The following is a 20,029-nucleotide window of genomic DNA, read 5'->3' on the forward strand; positions in this document are numbered from 1 at the left end:
GAAAAGCAAGCCTTTGAATCTTTCTTCAGACCAAAAATTATAAAATTGAGGGGTCAGCTGCAGGATAAATCTATTCTTTCCCAATCGACAGAGGCAAGCAACATGGAAATTACAGAAATCTACTCTGCAGAGATCTGCTGCAGATGCTCACGCTCACAAAGGGTAAAATTAGGCAGACAAACAATGCAGTGTATCTGACACTCGCCAAACAGTAGCACTTACTACACTTTGCAAACAGTCCGAAAGCTAGAAAGCATTTTCACATCAAAGGGGTAATACTTGCTGCCTGCTTGCTGTCTAAATGCTATAGGGTACAAGGAGAGCCATCAACTGATTAAAAAGACCTGATGGGGAGGCAAGGGGGAAAGAAAGATAAGAGTTACTTTAATAATGCCATGTAGACAATCAGGGTTCATCAATCAACAAGTCAGTCAACTGGAGGAAGGAAAATAAACACTTAAATGATTCCACTAAATCAGTGCCAATGGGTGTTTTTTGGTTTTATTTTTCTTGTGCTTCTAGTATGGGATGTATCACACCCTTCCTGCAGAAAAAGAGGTGACCCCACTTTTAAAAAAGCCTGGGTTTTTTTGTCAGCACAGAACTTTTTTTGCAAATTTCTGCATGTTGTGTGTATTTTATCATTTTTAATTGAATCCTATTATCTTTGGGGATTTACACACAGCTTTCATGTACTTAGAAATGCAAAAAAATTATTACACTTTACATAAACATTTTTACAAAGATTAATATTATATAAAATGAGAGAGAAACCATGGGAATTTCTTGTGTTTCCAAATGGCAGCGTAGTTTGATTTTGTATCTTAAACTTCGGGAAATATGCCTGATTTAAATTAACCCACTTTTCCTGCAAATGAATCAAATGCTGAACACAACTAATGAAAACTGCCTTCCACGGACAGAAGAAATGATTCATGTGCCTGTCATGTCACATCTACTAGCAAGACTCTCATGCGATGCAACAAAACCTACATTCAGAGAATGTGAAAGAAGAAGTATTTTAGAACATCAAGGTCTGATATTTGAAATAAAACATTTCAAACCCAAAGAATATCTTTTAACAAAAGTTGTTTGTCAAACATACATATGGATCACACCAAGTAGAGACCTTTCAGAACCAGGAGCCTGAATTTGAGCTCCATGGAAATGGGAATTTTTATTCCATACATTTTTTAATATTTTTGAAGGAGAATGAATTGTTCTGGTTCAAAAATAAGAAGTCAAAATTTTGACATTCCCAATAAAATACAAACTCCAAAGAATATCTCCATCAAAATATTATACTACTGATTTGATTACTTTTAATCAGTTTTGAAATATATCTTTATTTCTAAATTTATTTAACATAATATAAAATAATATTATAGAAGTAAAAGGCAAACTAAATGAATTAAGTCAATATCGTTGAAATATTTCAATATTATCAAAACACTGATCTGGTTTTCACTTTTCACATCAAACATTTCATCCAAAGGAATACAGTTCCTGTAAAGCATTTCCCAAGACTGCATTCTTCAGTGGATAACTGCTTCTTCAAAACTTTTTTGAGCAGACCTATCCAGAATATGTATGAGCAAAAGAAATGAAAATAATATGAGTGATGCTTCTTTAGTGGGCAGAAAGACTTAGTTTGATCAGCAACAACAGGAACCTTAGTTCTGTTTGAATATATTTTTCTGATATGGTTACAATTCTCTACCATAATTTTAATTATTAAACTATTAAATTATTAAGCTATTTTTCATATTTCTTTACAGCGTGTGTGCTCAGTTTGATTCTTTGCCACTAGTCAAAAGCATCTTTTGTATCATACTAATAGTTAAAGCACTATTGCTTTTGAACTTGTCTGGTTATCACCAGCAGAGGAAAAAAAATACTGTTTTTTAATAGAAGGGATATTTTTAATCTGAGGACATAGGAAACAAAAGACACTTTCTCAGAGAATTTTGAATAAATAGTGAGAAAACCTCTCCACTGACAGTCTCTCTTGGAGTGAAGGAGTAGCAAGTGTTGGAAGGAAGCAAGGAAGACATATAATGTTGGGAGCAGAAAGACATGCCTGGTCAGTACCCTAAATACTTTTTTAAAAAAATCACATTTTAGTTATGAGACTGGACAATGCAAACACCCTGCTCTTTGCCAGGAGCGGCTCATGAGTCTCTTGAGGCGGAGGGAAGCTAGACACCCTGGGATTTTATGAATGCTCCCAGATCACAAAATATGTAATGGCAAATCGTCATCTAGTCAAACTGCTAATTCTTGCTCATCCTCGCATAATGTTTTCCACCTGCATTGAAGGATAATAAAAGCCAAAGAAATAACAAGTGTAAATAAAAGTGAACTTCAGGTATGAAAAGCCAAATGTGCCGTTATCCCAGACAGTGTGGAATGAACCCCTAAAAAGTCTAGACTTTTTATAATCACAGAGTGGACTGAACAGTGTTTAGCTGATGACTAAATACGCCATCTTGGTTTGAAAGACGGTGAAGAAACCCTGGTGCAAGCACTACCTTGCTACAGTAATTTGCCGTTTCTCAGTAACCCCTACACAGAGCATTTGAGTTACTTTAACTTGAAGCACGCTACACGTCAAAGATCTCTTCCTGAAAGCCTGAAAAATGACACCACGTGGCAGCGGGGACAAGCCAAGGGTAGTGCAAGTAATTCATGCTGGCAGCCAGCCCAGCCCGCTCCTTTGTTTGCACTCACTGTAGGTCTGACAAGTCCAACAGAGCCTTTTGCTCCTCAGCTTTTCCGTGTACTTAGATCTGATGCTCTAAAACGATCTTCACAGATGCAACTCTTCCTTGCCTCAACTCGCGTGCAAACCATGCCTGCGCTTTCTGATTTAAGCAAAATGTCAAGATTCCATAAAATTTCAGACTTCAGAATTAAGGCAGAGGAAGGATAAAATGGAAACAAGCTGCCTGGCTCCTGACAGATGTAAAGCACCAGGTAACTGCTGGGTGCTGGATGGGATGCGTGCCTGGTGGTGTCCCCCCTGCTCTGGACAGACACACAAACACGCCTATTGTTGCGGCTGTTGTTGTACCTATCAACAAATCCATGGCCTTACCCTTCGGGGTCGGGGCTAACACATTTTGTGCTATTTACTCACAGTCAATCGTGAGAGAGAACCAAAGGTTGATCCTGACCAGCTAAACCATGGGAAAGCTGCAAACCCACACCTCTCTGGAGAAGAGGCGTGTGTGCACCTGGAGCTCTGGCTCCACAGCAGGCAAGCCCTACGCCTGACCCAAGAAGTCTTCTCCAGAAGAGGGTTCTTTCCCTCAGGATGTGCGAGTTGGGAGAGGAAAGCCCTGGTCCACGCAGTGTGGCTGCCATCATCGCTCCCCTCGCCTCCCTGAGTGCCCCCATGGGGAAAGTGACAGCCAGCCCAGGAGAAGACTGTCCAACATGGGGACATTGGGGCAAATGGGATGGGGATGAGGCTGGTTGTTGCCTGGCAGCTGGGAGGGGACCAGAAGCAGAAGCTGGGTGTGAAGGCCAAGAAGAGCGAGGCGAGGAGCTGGGGCAGTTGCACTTGTCCCAAGCCCAAGGCTGGGAACCAGCAGAGAGCGAGGACCTGCCCATGCTCACCCATGGCCTGAGGAGACCAGATCCTCTCACAGGCTGTGAAACAGGAGAGGGGAAGAGTGCTCCCAAACAAGCAGCACAAACTAGCAGCCTGTGCCTGAAAGTCAGGAGGCCACAGGCACAACTAGAAAAAACCCGACACGCTTGAGAGGCGGCAAACCCACCACCCACCCTTGTGTCTCTCTGGCCGAGGACTGCTGAGAGGTGGCCAGAGAGGCCCTGGTGTCCCCTCTCTCCACGCCATCGCCCCACGTTGCAGCAAAGGAAGGTCAGGAGTTAGCACCTCAGCAGCATCCTCAGCAGGGCAGAAACCAAATGCTTTCGAACAACACGATTGCGCCCCACTCGCAGGAGTCACTGTCAGAAACACCCAGAGTGACCTCTACACGTAGATAATTCAGTTGGAGACAATATTTAACAAACACCCCCCAAGCTCAAGTGGAGAAGCCACCAGCCACAGAGCCCTTCCCCACCAGGACTTACATGAGGGAGACGGTGAAGTGGAAGCGCTGCCGCAGCCCCTTGAAGGTGATGAAGGACTGTGGCGGGAAGCTCCTGGTGGTCATCTCGCAGTATGGCCGCTCATATTCGCCCGGGGGACACTCGCACTTGAAGCCCCCGATGAGCAGGTTCACGCAGGTTCCTCCATTCTTACACACCCCCGGAGCACAGCGGCCGGAGCGAGCGTTCACCTCGCAGTACTCTCCTGCAAGGGGAGAAGCAGACGTCAGGGAAGGCGACACCTCACCGCAGCAGCAGGCTGTGACGCTCAGCTACCCAAGTGTTCTCATAAACCACTTCAGGGAAGTGGTGGAGTCACCATCCCTGGAAGTATTTAAAAGACGTGTAGATGAGGCGCTTAGGGACACGGTTTAGTGGGCATGGTGGTGTTGGGTTGATGGTTGGACTCGATGATCTTAGAGGTCTTTTCCAACCTTAATGATTCTATGATTCTGTGATTCTATAAAGGTTAAGCTGCTTCCAAACTTCTGCAACTGACCCCTCCACAATCGAGGTACAAGCCTGTAATTGCAGGGGGGTAAGGATGCTGCATGGTCTTTCAAGTCTGAATTTTCAGGGGGGATATGATTTGCTCTTGCAAATACCCAACAACGTTGGCCCCGGTTTTCAGATTCCTTGGTCGCTTCCAGACCCAGTGATAAATATAAAGCTGGTGACAGATAGATCCATATGGGAGGAGGTAACACCATCAGTTAAAATCTTGCACGCTCCCTGTCAACCAAAATATGTGTAAATTGTTCCGGCATTTCACTATGGGTTGGAAATTGTGTAAACAGATAAGTGTTTGCACTTCGCCTCAAGTGGAATTTGGCTTTGCTGCCCACGGCGGTGGCAGGGCACGGCTAAGCTCGTGACAATGCTCGCAAAATGTTTATAGAAAGAATAAGCAGGATGCCGATGACATACGTATTGCTTCCATGTTTTCCCATGTATCCTGCAGGTGACAGCCATTTTCTGAACTTTTCAGAGATGTGTGCAGCAACTCTCCGCGGAAGTTATGGATTCTGCGTACCGCTTGCTGAAGCTGTTTTCCCCAAAAATGCTTCGACTTTATTCTATTCAAAAGTCTGTATATCAAGATATGTTACATGCAAGTACTAAAGATTCGGGTGTCTTGCTTTGTAAGCAAGCTGTAATTTTTCCTGCGTTTGCCCAAAATCTGAGAGTGAATCAAAATTTAAAAAAATAATTTGTGATAATAACAATAATTTGTGTTCATGATGTAGAGAGGATATCCACTTAAAAAATCTCCGGCTGGGACAAAAGCAGCTGCTGAATTAATAATTGTACGGAAAGCTAAACCCTCTCTGTGAGTTAATTAGTTAACATTTATGTTTTGGCATGTGTCTTCCTAAGATATAAAGTGTGTTCAGATCCCGCACGTAAAATTGTTCAGAGAAATTCAAGATGGCGTATATAGTTGAATTTTACCCAGTAACAATGTCTGAGAAATAAACATACAGCAAAACGACACAACACAGCCAGCTGAAGGAATGAATACATTTGCAACAGTTTGATATTTGCATGATTACTCGCTACCAGATTTTACAATTACATTAATTCAAGCACAGTTAAAACCGTGCAAATGCATTCCTGGAGGAAAGTAAAAGCAGCAGGAGCTGTGGGCAGTGACTCACAAACAAAGGCAAATTAAACCAGAAAGTTTTGCTCCAGTCGCTGCTCCCGCAGCCCTGCTCCCACAGGTTCCCACGCCAAAGCCACCCGTGCCGGGCAGCAGGCTGCAGCCAGCAGTATTGCCGCATCCAGACCTGGATCTGCACCTCTTTTCTATGCCAGGCTGTAAACTGCAATGGTTTGCAGCTGGTTTAGCCACCGCCCCAGCGATAGCAATCTCTGAGACAAGGTGAGGTAGACAGCCTGGCCATTTCGGCTCTCCAGCTTTGCTGCCTTTCTCCTCTCGCATCAACATCACGTGCCTTTGAGGCAGGTACGACGTACGCCGGCAAAATGCAGGAGCAAACACAAGAGCGCCGTGATCATGCAGTCAGCCAGATGCACGCCCCATCCAGGTGCATGAGGAGGACGGACCTCTCGTCCCGCTCCGTGCTCCCCATGACGAGCGCAGCCTCCTGACAAGCACATTTGTGGGTATCTCCTGGTGAATGATATACTAGGGTGTTTCGGTATATTTAAAGAGGATGTAACACAAAGCACAGGGGAGCTGAACACATCTCTCTGTAATAATAATTCTCACAGTTAACAAATTATGAAATAAATCTTTCCCATCATCCTACAGGGAGTGCAAGCCAAAACCTCTAAAGTAATAACCCATATAGCTCAGAGTTCAACTCCAAGCCTGTGCTTAGAGCTTTTCTGATTCAGCACTAATGCTCTTATATTCTCATTTCAGTATATTAAGATGAAATGCTGTGAAAACCACTTGATAAATATCTTCCTGTTTCCATTTATTAACTGTGAGTATCAGGCAAGATTATGTGAATACACCCACCTTGACACTTTAAAATGCTCTACAATGTGTTTTTTTGGGGAGAAATTGTATATATCATACAAGACAGAAAATTCCCTCAGTGTACCGCATATGCCAAACAAAGTGCACACACACACCAGATGCTGTAAGAGGACACTACCGAAAGCACTTCCCGATGATCCGCTGCATAAGCACAGCCAATGCCCCTTAACACACACACATCTTGTGTACCAAAACTCTCAAAAAAATGGAAAAACACAATTCCTATAGAAAGACTAAACACAGGTTTGTCGCTTTAAAAAAAAGTAGTAGGATATTTTGTGAAATAACTCTCCAACTCAGAGAGGAATGTAATCTTCAAGGCTTTCTGAAAACAGAATGATGTATTTGGCAAAAGCAAATAACATGTAGGCTTGAATACACAGGAAGAAAAAGGAGCGAGCTAAAAGGAGAGATTCCTGGCACTGCAGCACGCTGTGGAAATGCCATGGCAATACAGAGGCGAAATAGAAAAGCTTATGCTGGAAGTCATTGATGGTTCTGTATTAATTCTGTGATATAACAAGAATGTATAGACCATTTGTTTAGATATCTATACAGGCATAAAACTATTTAAGAGAAAAGAACGCTTACAGAAAAGTTCTATTGAATTATGTTTATTACTGCTTTTCATTATGATGCTTAAAGAAGTAATTTAAAAGAATGTAGTTCAGCTTTGAATAAGATCCTTTGTCCTATATTCATTCAGCTGTAGTACCACTGATGTCCCAGTTACTAAAATTATTCTGAATTCTCTTTAGTCCGTAATGTAAATGAGAAGTGCATTCTTTGATGTTGAATTTTCATATTTTATGTATATTTACCAAAATATATTAAAATAGTGGTTTTGAAAGCTCTACAGTAACTCCAAGACATCACTGTGCTTCAGGGCACAAAGGTCTGTCAAGAAACTTGATAAATTCCTATTTACCCTTTTTGTCTAAAAGTAAAAAAAGTGTCTGAAATATTTAGAAACATGGCATATTTGGCTTTATGAAGTAGCCATCTGAGCAAGTATTCGAAGCAGGGCTTTGAGCACCTAACCCCTTTTGGCCACACAACACACCTTTGCATGGCTGTTGGGCTTGTCACTTCCAAGGGCGGCCACCTCATCCCCGACACATTGCCGTCCCACAGCACTGCCCTGCGGGAGTTTTGAGGCATGGCCTGAAAAGCGCCCTCAAAATTTGAACCGAAGCCTGCGTGGACTTGAAGGATGGGCTGGTTGCTGGCTGGAGCCGGAATCGGAAGGCCCTAAGGGAAGAGCTATTTGAGGAGCTGAAAAAGAAGGGATCTGCACCCGCCAGCCTTTGGGATGAAAAGCGCCTGTGTGCCTGCTCGCAGCTGAAGGTCGGAGGGCTGGGACGCGCTGTCGGAGGAGATGTCTCGCAGTCCAGTGGGAAAAAATAGTACAGAAGGAGGGAGAGCTGTTGTGCAGCGAGGGTCTGGAGGGGCTCGAGTGATAAGAGCACAGCCCAGAAAGCCTCCGCAACAGCCTGGGACAGTCTGCGACACTGGCTCACACCCTCATGCAGTCCATGAAACTCCCCTTCGCTCCTCAAGGCATTCCCTTTGCTAATATTATTTCATTTTTCGCACTGGCCAGCATTTTAGGAATCACTTAAAAAACTATCACAACTCTGTGAAATCCAAGCAGGAGACGTGAAGCTTAGTCCCTCCAGCTGCTAAATCTAAAGCATGCACTGTCAGATAACATGGGCCATGGCTGCCTGTTATCTGCTGGGAGATTCTTGGGCTTTGAAAAAATCATGGCCCAAGTCAGCAAACGGTTTACTGTTACAGGATAGTAGCTGATCTTATACGCTTTCAGTAAATACGGATGACTTAAAGCTACAAGTCTTGTGGCTTTTATACAGCCCTTCAGGTAGTGCTTCCCAGTTTTAAAGCCCTTGAGATCACAACGTGATAGTTGCTTTCGACACTGCTTCCTAGTCTCAATCATCATATATCTCTTCTCCAATTTTAGGACTAACTTTACAAAGACGTTAATCATAAAATTTCTCCTATTAATTTTATGTAAGTGAGGACACCACAATATCAGGTGTAATGTAACCAGAACAGGCAAAGCAAAAGACTGGCTAGACGATTTGGTCTTCCTCTGACCTATTCCAAGAAAAGTAATGGAAGTGTTTAATGAATAAACAATAAATGATGACAAAAAAAGTGAAAAGAAATACAAATAAGTTATCTGAAAAATGAAAAAATAATCTCACAATTGCAAATACCTTGTGAGCTGAACATGATGGGTTTCAAACAGCACACTGGCATGCATCAGTGAGCCAGTCTTTGCAGAAAACTGCCTGTGGTTTTGCTGGTGAGTTGCTTGACCTTTACAACGACAGACAATGTATAACATTGGAAAACTTGCTGGAAACAACATGACGGCATTGGAATAAACACAGAATTACCCTACACTTTAGTTTACTACAACGTGTTTAGGGACTAGTCCTCAAAAATTTGTACTATTCTCTGATTGTTTTCAACTGAAATACTACATTAAATATATACTTACATGAAGCAGCAGACCTGCACTGATGTTCTTGTTTCTTTCTTTCCAGCTTCCCTAGACACATGTTAATTTTTCACACAGTATCTGTAATTGTTTGACTCCAACTGATTCTTCTCTCCTTTCCTCCATCCTGCCATTTATTCTAGATACATACTAATCTTCTTCCCATGTTTGTAGTTGCTTCATCAGAATGGAAAGCATTTTGAGAAGCTGATTTAAGCAGCCAGCCTAAAATGATGTACTTTAAAGTGGAAAGGAGAAACAACAAGAAATAGGGCAACTAAATTCTTCAGAGAATTCCCATTGACCCATTGCCCTAATAAAGAACCAACTATCATTAAAAATGTATTTGCTATCTTGCACATTATGGGAAAATCAATCCTCCTTTTCCTCTAGTAACTAAACGCTACTAACCTTAAATGACAATCATCGGCACTAAAGCAATCAGTGCACTGAATCAGAAGGTTGTTAAAAACAAATTAACTTCAGAATCAGCCTGGAAATCTCTACTGGGACAAGAGATAAAGAGGTTGGGATCCAACACACCCACTTTAGGGGTGGTTTCACCATAGTTTAGGCTGGGTGGGAGTCCCCTCCTTTCCCAAACTCGTTGCACTTTCCTTCCCCTCCCTTGTGTAGGCATTCATGTAATCCTGCTGTTGACCGATGTGTGGAGCTAAGACGGCAAAACACCATTCATTTCTTTATTGTAGGGTTAGTGATCTCCTGATTAGGTCCCTCCTAGGATTGATGGGATGAATAGCACAGCAGGCACAAGGGAAGGAGGCAGGACCATGCACCCAGGAATAAAAATTAAAGAATGATCTTAGAAAGGTTTAACTGTTACGGAAATACGGCTGTAAGCCATTTTAGATGGCTCACGCGTGAGTGTAGTGGCTCATGCTTGATTTAGGTGAACTGGATCAACACCCTCAGTGGATACCCACCTCTCTCCACTGACCGTGCAGGGATGTACTGCAGGAAGATTTGCCTAAAACGTAGGTGCAAGTCAAATAATAAAAATGAATATTGGATTTTGCCTATAAAGGGAAATTCATGACTTCAGTGGCTCTGTGGTGCATGAGCCTACCCTCAGAACCAAATGGGAGAAGCCAGCCTTACCTCTCAGCAGAAGAGCAGAGGTAAAATCTGGGTCCCTTAGAAATCAATGGCCAAACCCCTACTGCCACTGCAGAGAGGCCGTGCAGGCGCATTCGTTAGACTTAATACTGATACTGATGGTCGTCACTTTGTGAGGTTTCTACATTACACCGCTACTAAACGTTCAAATTTGAAAATACACTTTGGTCTTTCTTTTTACGTATTCATTTATGTTTTTAGAATTGGGACTGATCTAGGAAAATTAAAATCAGCCCCAACCCTCTTACAGGGAGAAACACCAGGTTAAGGTCCACTGTGGGGTCTCCCTCCTCCCCTTTGCTTTCTGCTCCCTTTGCTGCTTTCTGCACTATAAAGGCAGATTATGAGAAACAGGCTAAAGTAAAATAATACATAAATACATAAACACAAGCAAGCACACACCACACAGAGATATACACTCACACTGTTCAGGACTAAATCCCAGTGACTCGTAATGACAGCTGTCCTTCGTAATTTAAGTTGCTAACCGTTCCAGATTTAACAAGATATATTTGCAAGAGAGAAGCCTGAATTTAAAACACTAAGCAAAATAACAACAAAAACATTCCCCTCACACTCTCTCTATACGTAGCTTGCCAAGTAGCTCTCTGAAGTGATAGATACAAAATGATCCTATAACGAGATACTCAGGAAATCACCGTTTTATCTCTGGATCTAGTTTATTTTTTCTGTGGGCAAAAGCACTAAGCTCTGAGCTGGTGGGAAGAGAGTGTGCAGAACTACTGGTGCTTTCTCAGCTATGTATCATCCCTTTCCTTTACCATTACCCTTCTCCCTTCCCTGTGCCTTCTTTCACAAAGTTCCCCCCAGGGCATCCTTGATAACTCACAAATCAGATTTCCAAAAATCATGAGACTGGGCTAAATAAAGGTCATGAGACCTTTAATCATGAGATGCTCCAAAATAATGAACATGGGAGGTTTTTTATTTTCTTTTATTTGCCTCTGAAGCTGTGGGTGGCATCTGCTGGCCCCAAGGCATGTGAGAACTCTTGGTGGTCAAATTTCAGCCCAAAACACACGACCGAAACCGGCTGCTCTGAGGGAGCTCCCACTCCCACCCCAACAGGAAGATGCTACTCGACCCTTCCCAGCTCTTCTTCCCACTGGGGTTCTTGGAGACAGCACATGCACCCTGGCTGCTCTGGGGTCCTACAAGCTCCTGGGAGGAGGAGGACCACAATGAAAAACTCCCCTGGCCAAACAGGCACGGGAAAGGTCAGGACCCCATCCTACCTCCTGATCCTTCCCCACTAGCAACCAAGCTAAACTGTATTTTACAAAAGCAAGAGCAGGGAAAGCTCAGGTCTCCATCTCTCAAGCAGCTTCGGGCTGTGCCCGCTGATGCACTGCACACGCAGAGCAGCCACTGAAACGGTACCTGGCCCCTCGCCAGTCCAAAATCAGGCCCAAGATCCTATGCGCAGCACCAGCATGAGCAAAGATGTTCCTCTTCTCCTTGCCTCCTCCCCTTCCCTGGTCACAAAACAAAGCAAAACAAAAGACAGCCTGCAGGGATAGGTGGATGGATGGATGGATGATTTGGGATTTGGGGTTTTTTGTGGTTTTGCATTCAAATGAGAAAGAATAATTGGGAAAAAAAAAGAAATAATACTGAGGAGGATTAGTGATATTTGGGGCACATCTGTTGGAAAACCGAATTAGTCTGTGGATTCCAGAAATTATGAGCATGTTCTCAAGATGATATATGCTCAGTTTGGATGGACCTTATCCTCCCATGCAACTTCCACCAGTGCTGGCAGGAACAGAACACAGACAAAAGTCATGACTGAGTCTTTAATACCCGTGCTTTTTTCCTCGTATATTTGTTGAGGATTAAAAATTCTCAGTCATTAAGCTTCCACTCTGTCTACACCAGATAGCTCGCCTTTCACCTTCCAGCAACGAGGCCAGGAGTGGTGCAAGCACCAGAATCGCTACCAACACTTATCACAAGTATTGCAATTTTTTTTCCTATAGCACTCTGATGAGCAAGGAGCCAGACACTACAGTAAAAAAGAGGTGCATGCAACGTGCCTGGTTTCTCCCTGCCGCCTGCTCTCATGGCACTGGACATAATCACCCTCAGGCTTCTGAGGAAATGTTGAGGAAAAGCACTTTTTTGGAATGTGTTAGATGTGGTGGAAGAGAATGAGAAATAAAACATCCATGCCTTCAGCCTGCCACAGTTACCAACCAACAATTTTTGCTCTATGGGATCCAACGGCTAATTTCTTAATGTCTTAATCTTTACTCTTGGCTGATTTTACAACTATCTCTCAGCTCTGTAAATTATTGAATGATTTGTTGTAATGTACAGTGCCCTCACAAGGTGTCATCTCCCTCTGCACTTGACCTGTAAGTTAAAGCTTTAGAGACCTTTTTAGATTCTGTCTGTCACCCAGGACTATACACAGAACAAATCTACACAGGAGAAAAAAGAAACTCACTGAAATTTCCAGTTTATGTTGAGTTCTGTGGCAGGTTTATATGTAAGACAATTTATCATAATGCAAATTGCACTTATTTGGCGTAAGATATGGTGATGAAGCAGTGCCTTTCAAAAGCCTAAGCTTTATCTTCGGATGTATTTAGTAGGGGGAAAACATCGCTGTAGATGTCAAAGATAAAACCCAAATTAGATTATGCCATTGTGTCTGCAATTTGCATTATGTCTTACTTGGAATAAATCTCTTCCTAAAAACTCCACCTTAAAACCAATGAGAAACCTGGAGGTGTAAGAACAAAACACACCTCTGTGTAACGTACTTATATTCATTTACAGGAGAATATTCCTCCCTCCATTTATTTTTAACAGAAACTCTACCTTTACTACATATACATCTGGGTTTTTTTTTTTATCTGCTCTCTATGCCCCTTGATTCATCTCCAGGAGTGTTACTCGAGGAGGGACACATGGAAGGCACCGAAGGCTGGAGCAGCCACCGCGGCTTGCAGGACACATTCCCTTAGGAACAGCGTTTGCAGTCCGGTCGGTATTTGCATCCCTGCACACCTGCAGGCACTTCAGCATGGGAACCAGCTGCCGTGCCTAGTTCTCACCTCGTTCCACGGGCAGCAGAGAATAAAAAAAGGGCACTCAAACTTGGTGTGCCTCTGCTCAGATGACAAAAAAGACTATTTCATCACGCAAAGTTGCAATTTTTACTGGGCGCTGAATGCCACCACTGGCACCGTTAATTCCCTAAGGCTGTTGTTCCACAGGCCATTGTGGCCTCACACCGAGCTTTTCAAAATATATTAAACTATTTACGTGAATGAGGAGAGCAAGCGAGGCGTGGTGGCTGTGCCAGGGGTGTGTGTGCAATAACATCTTTTATCAACAGGAACTCAGGAGTCGGTGCTTTCAGGCACCGCCAGGCATCCCTCTCACTTTCAGCCTGGTTTCCCTAAGCTGCTTTCCACAGAGGAGGAAACTAAAGGGCTGCAACTCCCAGTTCGCAAATTTGTAGGGAAGGGGAAAGCCCTAGCACTTATTTTGAGCAGGTTAACATCTTGAAGCAGTTGAAAAAGGGAACATAACTGCAAATAATTGACCTCAGAAAGAGAGCATGAAAGAAAAGGGCTCAGAAATATGGGAAAAAGGAGATCAGGGTCTTCCTTTCAATGACAAACATCACTGTTTTCTTTAGAAGAGTCCAGCCCTTATTCCACTAAGATCCCGTTTAATTTTCTCCATGTAGCTGTTACAGACTTGATGTTTCAGCTCAGAAGAAGAGACAAAGCACAGAAGAAACCATCTGCCCTGGTTCCCAGCAGCCTGCTGGGATTAACTGCACCAGCACCTAACTGCACATCCCCATTAAACAAAGACTGGTGAGAGCCTGCATTTTGTGTTTTCCATAAATTAGAAGTTTTCATAGGAAAACTTCACTCTCACATCTTCTGCATAATCCAATGCTATGGTAAAAATGATGGCATTTAGGAACAGGCAGACCTCAAACCAAATGATGCTCCTTAATGTCCTAGGTGGTCCCAGAAGCTCTGGTGGAAAGAAGCATAATGGCTTCTTTAGTGAGAATAATTGAAGAGAAGCCATAAAATATTAATAAAGCAACTGAAAAACATGCTTAAAGTAAACCTACTATTGTAATCACATCTTAGGAGGCTAGGATTTCAGAGCTTTATATTTTCATTTTATATGAGAAGTATTAGGTTAAAAGAAAGCTATACTTAAAAGTACTGTATAATTGCCTTTATTGTGGATCATAGGAGTTCAGAGGTTGACAGAGTAGATAGAACTGGCAAAAACAATCTGATGCTCATCAAATTTTCATTGTTATACACTGAAGGCAAATTTTGAAAAAATCAAAAATGCCCCTTTGCTTGTCAAATTAAAAGGATTAGGGTTAAAAAGATATAATCCCATAATCTTATGTTTTGGTAGTCTCAAAAATATTTCCTACACAGGGCAGTAAACATAAACTGAAAATAAAAAGCAACTTAATCAGGGAAGCTGACTTTTTCTTAATGACTCTTGAAAAAGCCATTGTAATGTCTCACACAACTCACACAGAAAATCTCAAAATCAATGTATTTTTAAATCTACAGAATAGGTAGAAATTAAAAAGTTACTTTTTAAAAAATTTTCAAACAGACTCATCAAAAATGAATCCAGCCAGCTTACACAACTCTTGTTACAGCAGGTTAGTAGTTTAAAATTCAGCCTTTGTATAAAATATGTTTTCATTTTAAATTCACTTTAAATGATTACCATCTTGTTAAGAGTTAATATACTTCACTGTGTCATCTAGATTGTGTTTAATTATTAATATAAGACACTCATCTTCATAATAACGTTTCTTACAATATGCACATCAGTGTGCTGACCTAAAAAATATGTTTTTTAATTATTATACTGGAAAATGCTGTATAATAACTCTTATATGTTTAGCTATGGAGAATTTGAGAGACAGCCTGAAGTAAAGCATCTTCATCTTGATTTTTAGAAACTGAAAATTCGGACTGACGACAGCTCGGGAAGCTGCGATTCGGGGGCACCGTACAGTGCGGGCTGCAGAACAAAACCTGCCCCAGGAGGAGCAGGGGCTGGGATGCAGGCACTGAACCATGATGCTCTAAACAAAAGAGAATTTGCAACAACAATGAAGTTGTGGTTCCCACCATGCTCGGCACAACTGTATTGCAGAACTGTAATTATCTTGATGTTCAAGGCCAAGTGCCTCAGTCTGGTGCTCAACTGTCAAAACTTTCAATCATCATAACACAAAGAACAGACACACAAGAAACTACTTTATGCTTTTTTCCTCCCTAACAGGACATTATCCTGATACCCTCGTCTCTGCACCCAGCTGTCCTTCCTGCCACTTTCCTGTTGTTTATCTACTGCTGAAAATAAAAATGTCTAACTTGGGAATTATAAATATGTACAGAAGCTCCATATGTTTTTCATAATTCAGTCTTACTGAAGGGGGCTTCCCAGTTTTGTTTCCCAGTTTTGTATTTACAGCCAGGAGAAAAGGAGCCCCGTTACCTTGTTCCCTGGAAGTTAAATTTCTTTTTCGTTTTGGAAGATCTAAAATATTTAATTCCAGCCTTCCTGGAATTTCTTTTTTTAGCCTTCACCTCTGATCTGCTGTGAACATTGTGAGGGGCTTTCCAGAACATGAGGCATATTGGAAAAAATACTATCTCGTTATGATTTTATCTTCTCTGCAAATAACTTAAAAGGCAAGTTTGGGGTTTTTTCCTCCTCCTTTCTCTTCTCCTTTTTCCCTATCATCTGATTTGTTTTCAGTGAGAAAAGAACAACCAAGACACCCAGCCATTGGCAAAAAAAACGACTTAAAAGGTAGTCTAATATATGAGCTATTTTGACACTTAGCAAGTGTATGTTCGCGTGTATTAGAATGCATTTGTGTGGCTTAAAATTTTATCCAGCTAACCTTTCTGACATTAAACTAAGAGAAAACCCTGCAAGTCTTACGTTACACAAGGCTCAACTTGGCTAAATTAATAAAAACACAGTTGTAAACTTTGGTAATAGAGAAGTTGGCCATTGTTTAATAAACTGCTATTTAAAATACTTTAATTAAAACAAACCTCAGTGTGTGTAGTTTCTCTCAGATCAATGTTCTGCAATGCATATATATGTTCACAATTATGATAGTGTGTGGGAATTTAGCTACATCAGTAAGGAGGGGTTTTACATGTACCTATAAAATTATAATATCAAATAGCTCCACTTTGTGTAATTACGCCTCACCTTCCACTTTTATTTTAGTTATACCAATGAAGATAAGCAAATGCATTATTACAAAGGTTTTCAAAAAGCCTGGGAGAATTGCGACTTCCATTTAGGTGTGGTAACAGAAATACCATCGACATAAAAACAGAAGTACAAGTCAAGAGTCTAAAATCTGCTGAAAATTGACGGAGCAAGATCATTCAAAAAGAAATATATGTACCACAGATTAAAGACAATAAAAGAGGTTTCACGTATGCCAGAACAAAGGGAATCATAGAATCATAATCCTAAATTTAGACTGGTCCATTGTTAACCAGAATGCCAACAGGAAACCCGAGGTGCTCAGTACCTCTCCCTCTCCCATTGAACACCACTAACCCATAAGGTCATACTCATCAGACATTTTCTTGCCGAGAGGTGGGAAGGAGAGGTCAGGTGCCAGAGGCAGGTAGGTACCCACGCCAGATTAGCAGTTGGCCTTGCTCATGTAAACCCAGCTGCCTGACAGCAAACACAAGCTTAGCTTGGCACGGCTTCAGGGTCAAATGTGTTATTTACACATCAGGGATGTAACGAGATTTGACTGTAACGAAACAGACTGAAGCCAATGTTAGCCATGGCAGGGGGGCTGGACTAGATATCTTCAAAGGTCCCTTCCAATCCAAACCCTTCTATGACCCTATGATTATACCTGGCCATTAGGGCTCGATATTAAACACCTACATTGTAGAAGAGCTGGGGCAGCACTCGTTCAACGGCAGCAACGCCATCATGCCGCAGTGTGCGCTCGCAGGCCTCTCGTGTCTGCAAGCTCCTTGACTTCATACCATACAGCCCGCAATTAAGAACCTACCTTCTCCCCATATTGTAATGTAATCTAACAGACATCAATGGCATTAATAGCAAGAAGGTGTAAAAATGTAACTGTAAGCATGGAACCATCTCAAACAGGTTATTGCCCAAGCTTTTTGGACACTAAATTTTAGCTATATGCTGCTTGAAATTATCAACAATGGGAGAGAAAGTGTGAAATCATCAGCGATAGACTCTGCAGCTGACAAATAAGGGGAGTGGGTAAACGAGGAAAAGAACAGGCCAGTCGCACAGCTCAAGGAGAAGCAAAAGAAGATAAGCTGTAATCAGTAAGGAGGATTTCCTAGATCCTGAACTGTTTGGAAGAACTGAATTCGTAAGTTTATTGGAGATGAATTTCTCAGGTAGCTTCTGAAGCCAGGGCTAAGTGATTATATTGGTGTGTGATCTGCTGCTTGCTTTTACAAAGCACTGTGGAAGCACCCGGTAAGAACAGAAGTCTTGTCAAACCATTCTAAAACTAATTAAAAAGAACAAACACAACGTTAAGTCTGTAGCTAGGTTTCCACATGACAGCAAAGGACTTTGGTCAGTGCAAGTATTTCCACGGGCAAGGAGGATAAGACGCGGGGCTCCAGAAGAGGCATCCGACCCCCGGCACTTGCAGCACTACAGCTGAATCAAAGATCACCCCACGTGCAGCATCTCGGGGCGGGGGGCAAGGGAGGGTTCGTACATGACGGGGGAAACTTTCAAACTTTGAACAGTAGCTAGTTTATGCACATGAGGATGATAAAACTCTTTGCTTGGGTTTAGGAAAAGGCAGAGCAGATTGATGTGAAGGCTGCAGGCCATTTACACTGTTTGAGAATTAAACTCTCAACAAATACACCAATCCAAAATCCAATTAGAAAAGGCTTTTTGCATCCTGACAAGTGAGCATAGGTTGAAGATTAGCAGAAGGACATATCCTCCAGATAAAAATCCAACTACAGAAGTGATAGACCTGCTCAGTGAGTCCTGTGAATCTGATACAAACTCTGGATTTCCAACATTCATCTCCTGTGACTTGGTGACATGGACAGAAATATAATCAACAGAAACATGGCAATATTTAAAAGTTTAATAGACTTCAGCTTTTGACTGTGTTATAAAAAAATGTAACTTTACTCTGTTTTTACGTTTCAGTTATCTTCTGGAGCAAGCAGTCATGCAGTTGTGCTACCTGGGCCATAGCCTCGGGTCCAACCCAGCATCACTTGGGTCCAGCCATGAGGCTGTGGCGCGCTGGCCCCACCCCTGCACACATTAACCGTGAGCCTTGCCACAAAAACAAGCAAGGACCCGTTTTAACATGCACAATAAATCTCGGAGTTAAACACAGCGGGCGAGTGGGCACACAGACTTCTGCTGAGAGTCTGTGTCAGGAAAGAAATGTCTTTCACAGGGATCTCCCCCAGGTTTTCAGCTGTAGGCCGTCTAGGAATGGTGCAGAAGAGCTGCCTCAGCTGCTCTGGACTTGACACTGACTGCTTTCATGTGACCTGGAAGAGATGAAGATGCTGTGCCTCAGCCTCCCATCCCTTTGGTGAGGGGGACAATACCTTCTTCCTCAAAGGGGTGTCTCAGAGGCTTCCTTTGCTCTTAGTAACTTTTGCAGAGTCCATAGCGATCCTTAGATGAAAAGTGTTTTGTACAGGTGCAGCTTGTAATGATCTGAAGTCATAGTTCTCTGACAATATATATAGACCCAAAAGCAAGAATTTTGCCAGGTGATACCTCTTAATCTGAATATCCAAAACTAACACTTATTTTCAGGAATTCGAGACACAAAATGGACATTGCACTAAAAGGAGAGAAAGGAAATTAAATATCACAATTGACTGCTGTGCTCTTCAAATGCAGCATGCACTGCCCAAGAGCCAATGGAAGACTTATTATCCATGGCTAATTGCAAAGAATAGGTTGTATGGGTTCCTTATATGTTTAGATACCAAGTCAGCTCATGAGACGACATCTGGGGTTCATTGCTTTTTGGCATGGGTAAATGCAATGGTCATATGGGGAAACTTCAAAGCACTGAGAGTAAGATTTATGAGATGCTATGTCTCACAGTACATAGCTGAGTGGTGAAGATCATAAAAAGAGAAAATGATAGGCTTTTCCAGCTTTTGCATCAGTCATGCTCTGAAAAACTTTTGGAGGAGTTAAGCTCTGCTTCTGGACCATCCACTGCCCTGCTTACGGGGTCCTTGCCAGCCGCCCAAGAGCTGCGAGCCCCTCAGGGCTTGGAAGGGGCCACAGGCTGGGAGGAAACAGAGTTACCCATCTGTACGCAACTGCTGCCAGCCACAGGGACACAGCTTGCCATGTCTACACTAACGGAGATGTCTGCTTATTCAATAAAGGCAGAAGAGGGCTCTTCTCACAAAAATTTCATGCTGATGAAACAGAAGAAGTTGAAGATTGATAAAAAAGACTGTGCTGGGAAATCTGAGCGGAGAACAAAACTAAGGAGTATTAATCGTAAGGAAGGATCTTATAAGCAAATGATCATTTCTCTCTCCATCAGATGTGAAAAACTTATCTCAGCTGCAGAGAGTGACAGGTCCACAGCAATCAAAGGGAAATTGTGTTTGCAGTTATAAAGACTTCGTTTCACTACAAAC

The 20,029-nt window shown here is 42.3% G+C and overlaps 1 protein-coding gene across 1 annotated transcript in view; it reads right to left on the reverse strand.

Moving 5' to 3' along the window:
• CELSR1 (cadherin EGF LAG seven-pass G-type receptor 1) overlaps positions 1–20,029 on the reverse strand; it is a 171,719-nt gene that overhangs the window by 75,373 nt on the left and 76,317 nt on the right. The window contains exon 3 of the mRNA XM_075145964.1: positions 4,102–4,324. Within this exon, the coding sequence (XP_075002065.1) occupies positions 4,102–4,324 (223 nt within the window). The remainder of the gene's footprint in view (positions 1–4,101; positions 4,325–20,029) is intronic.

The sequence above is a fragment of the Calonectris borealis genome, chromosome 1, assembly GCF_964195595.1.
Source record: "Calonectris borealis chromosome 1, bCalBor7.hap1.2, whole genome shotgun sequence".
Classification (NCBI taxonomy): Eukaryota; Metazoa; Chordata; class Aves; order Procellariiformes; family Procellariidae; genus Calonectris; species Calonectris borealis.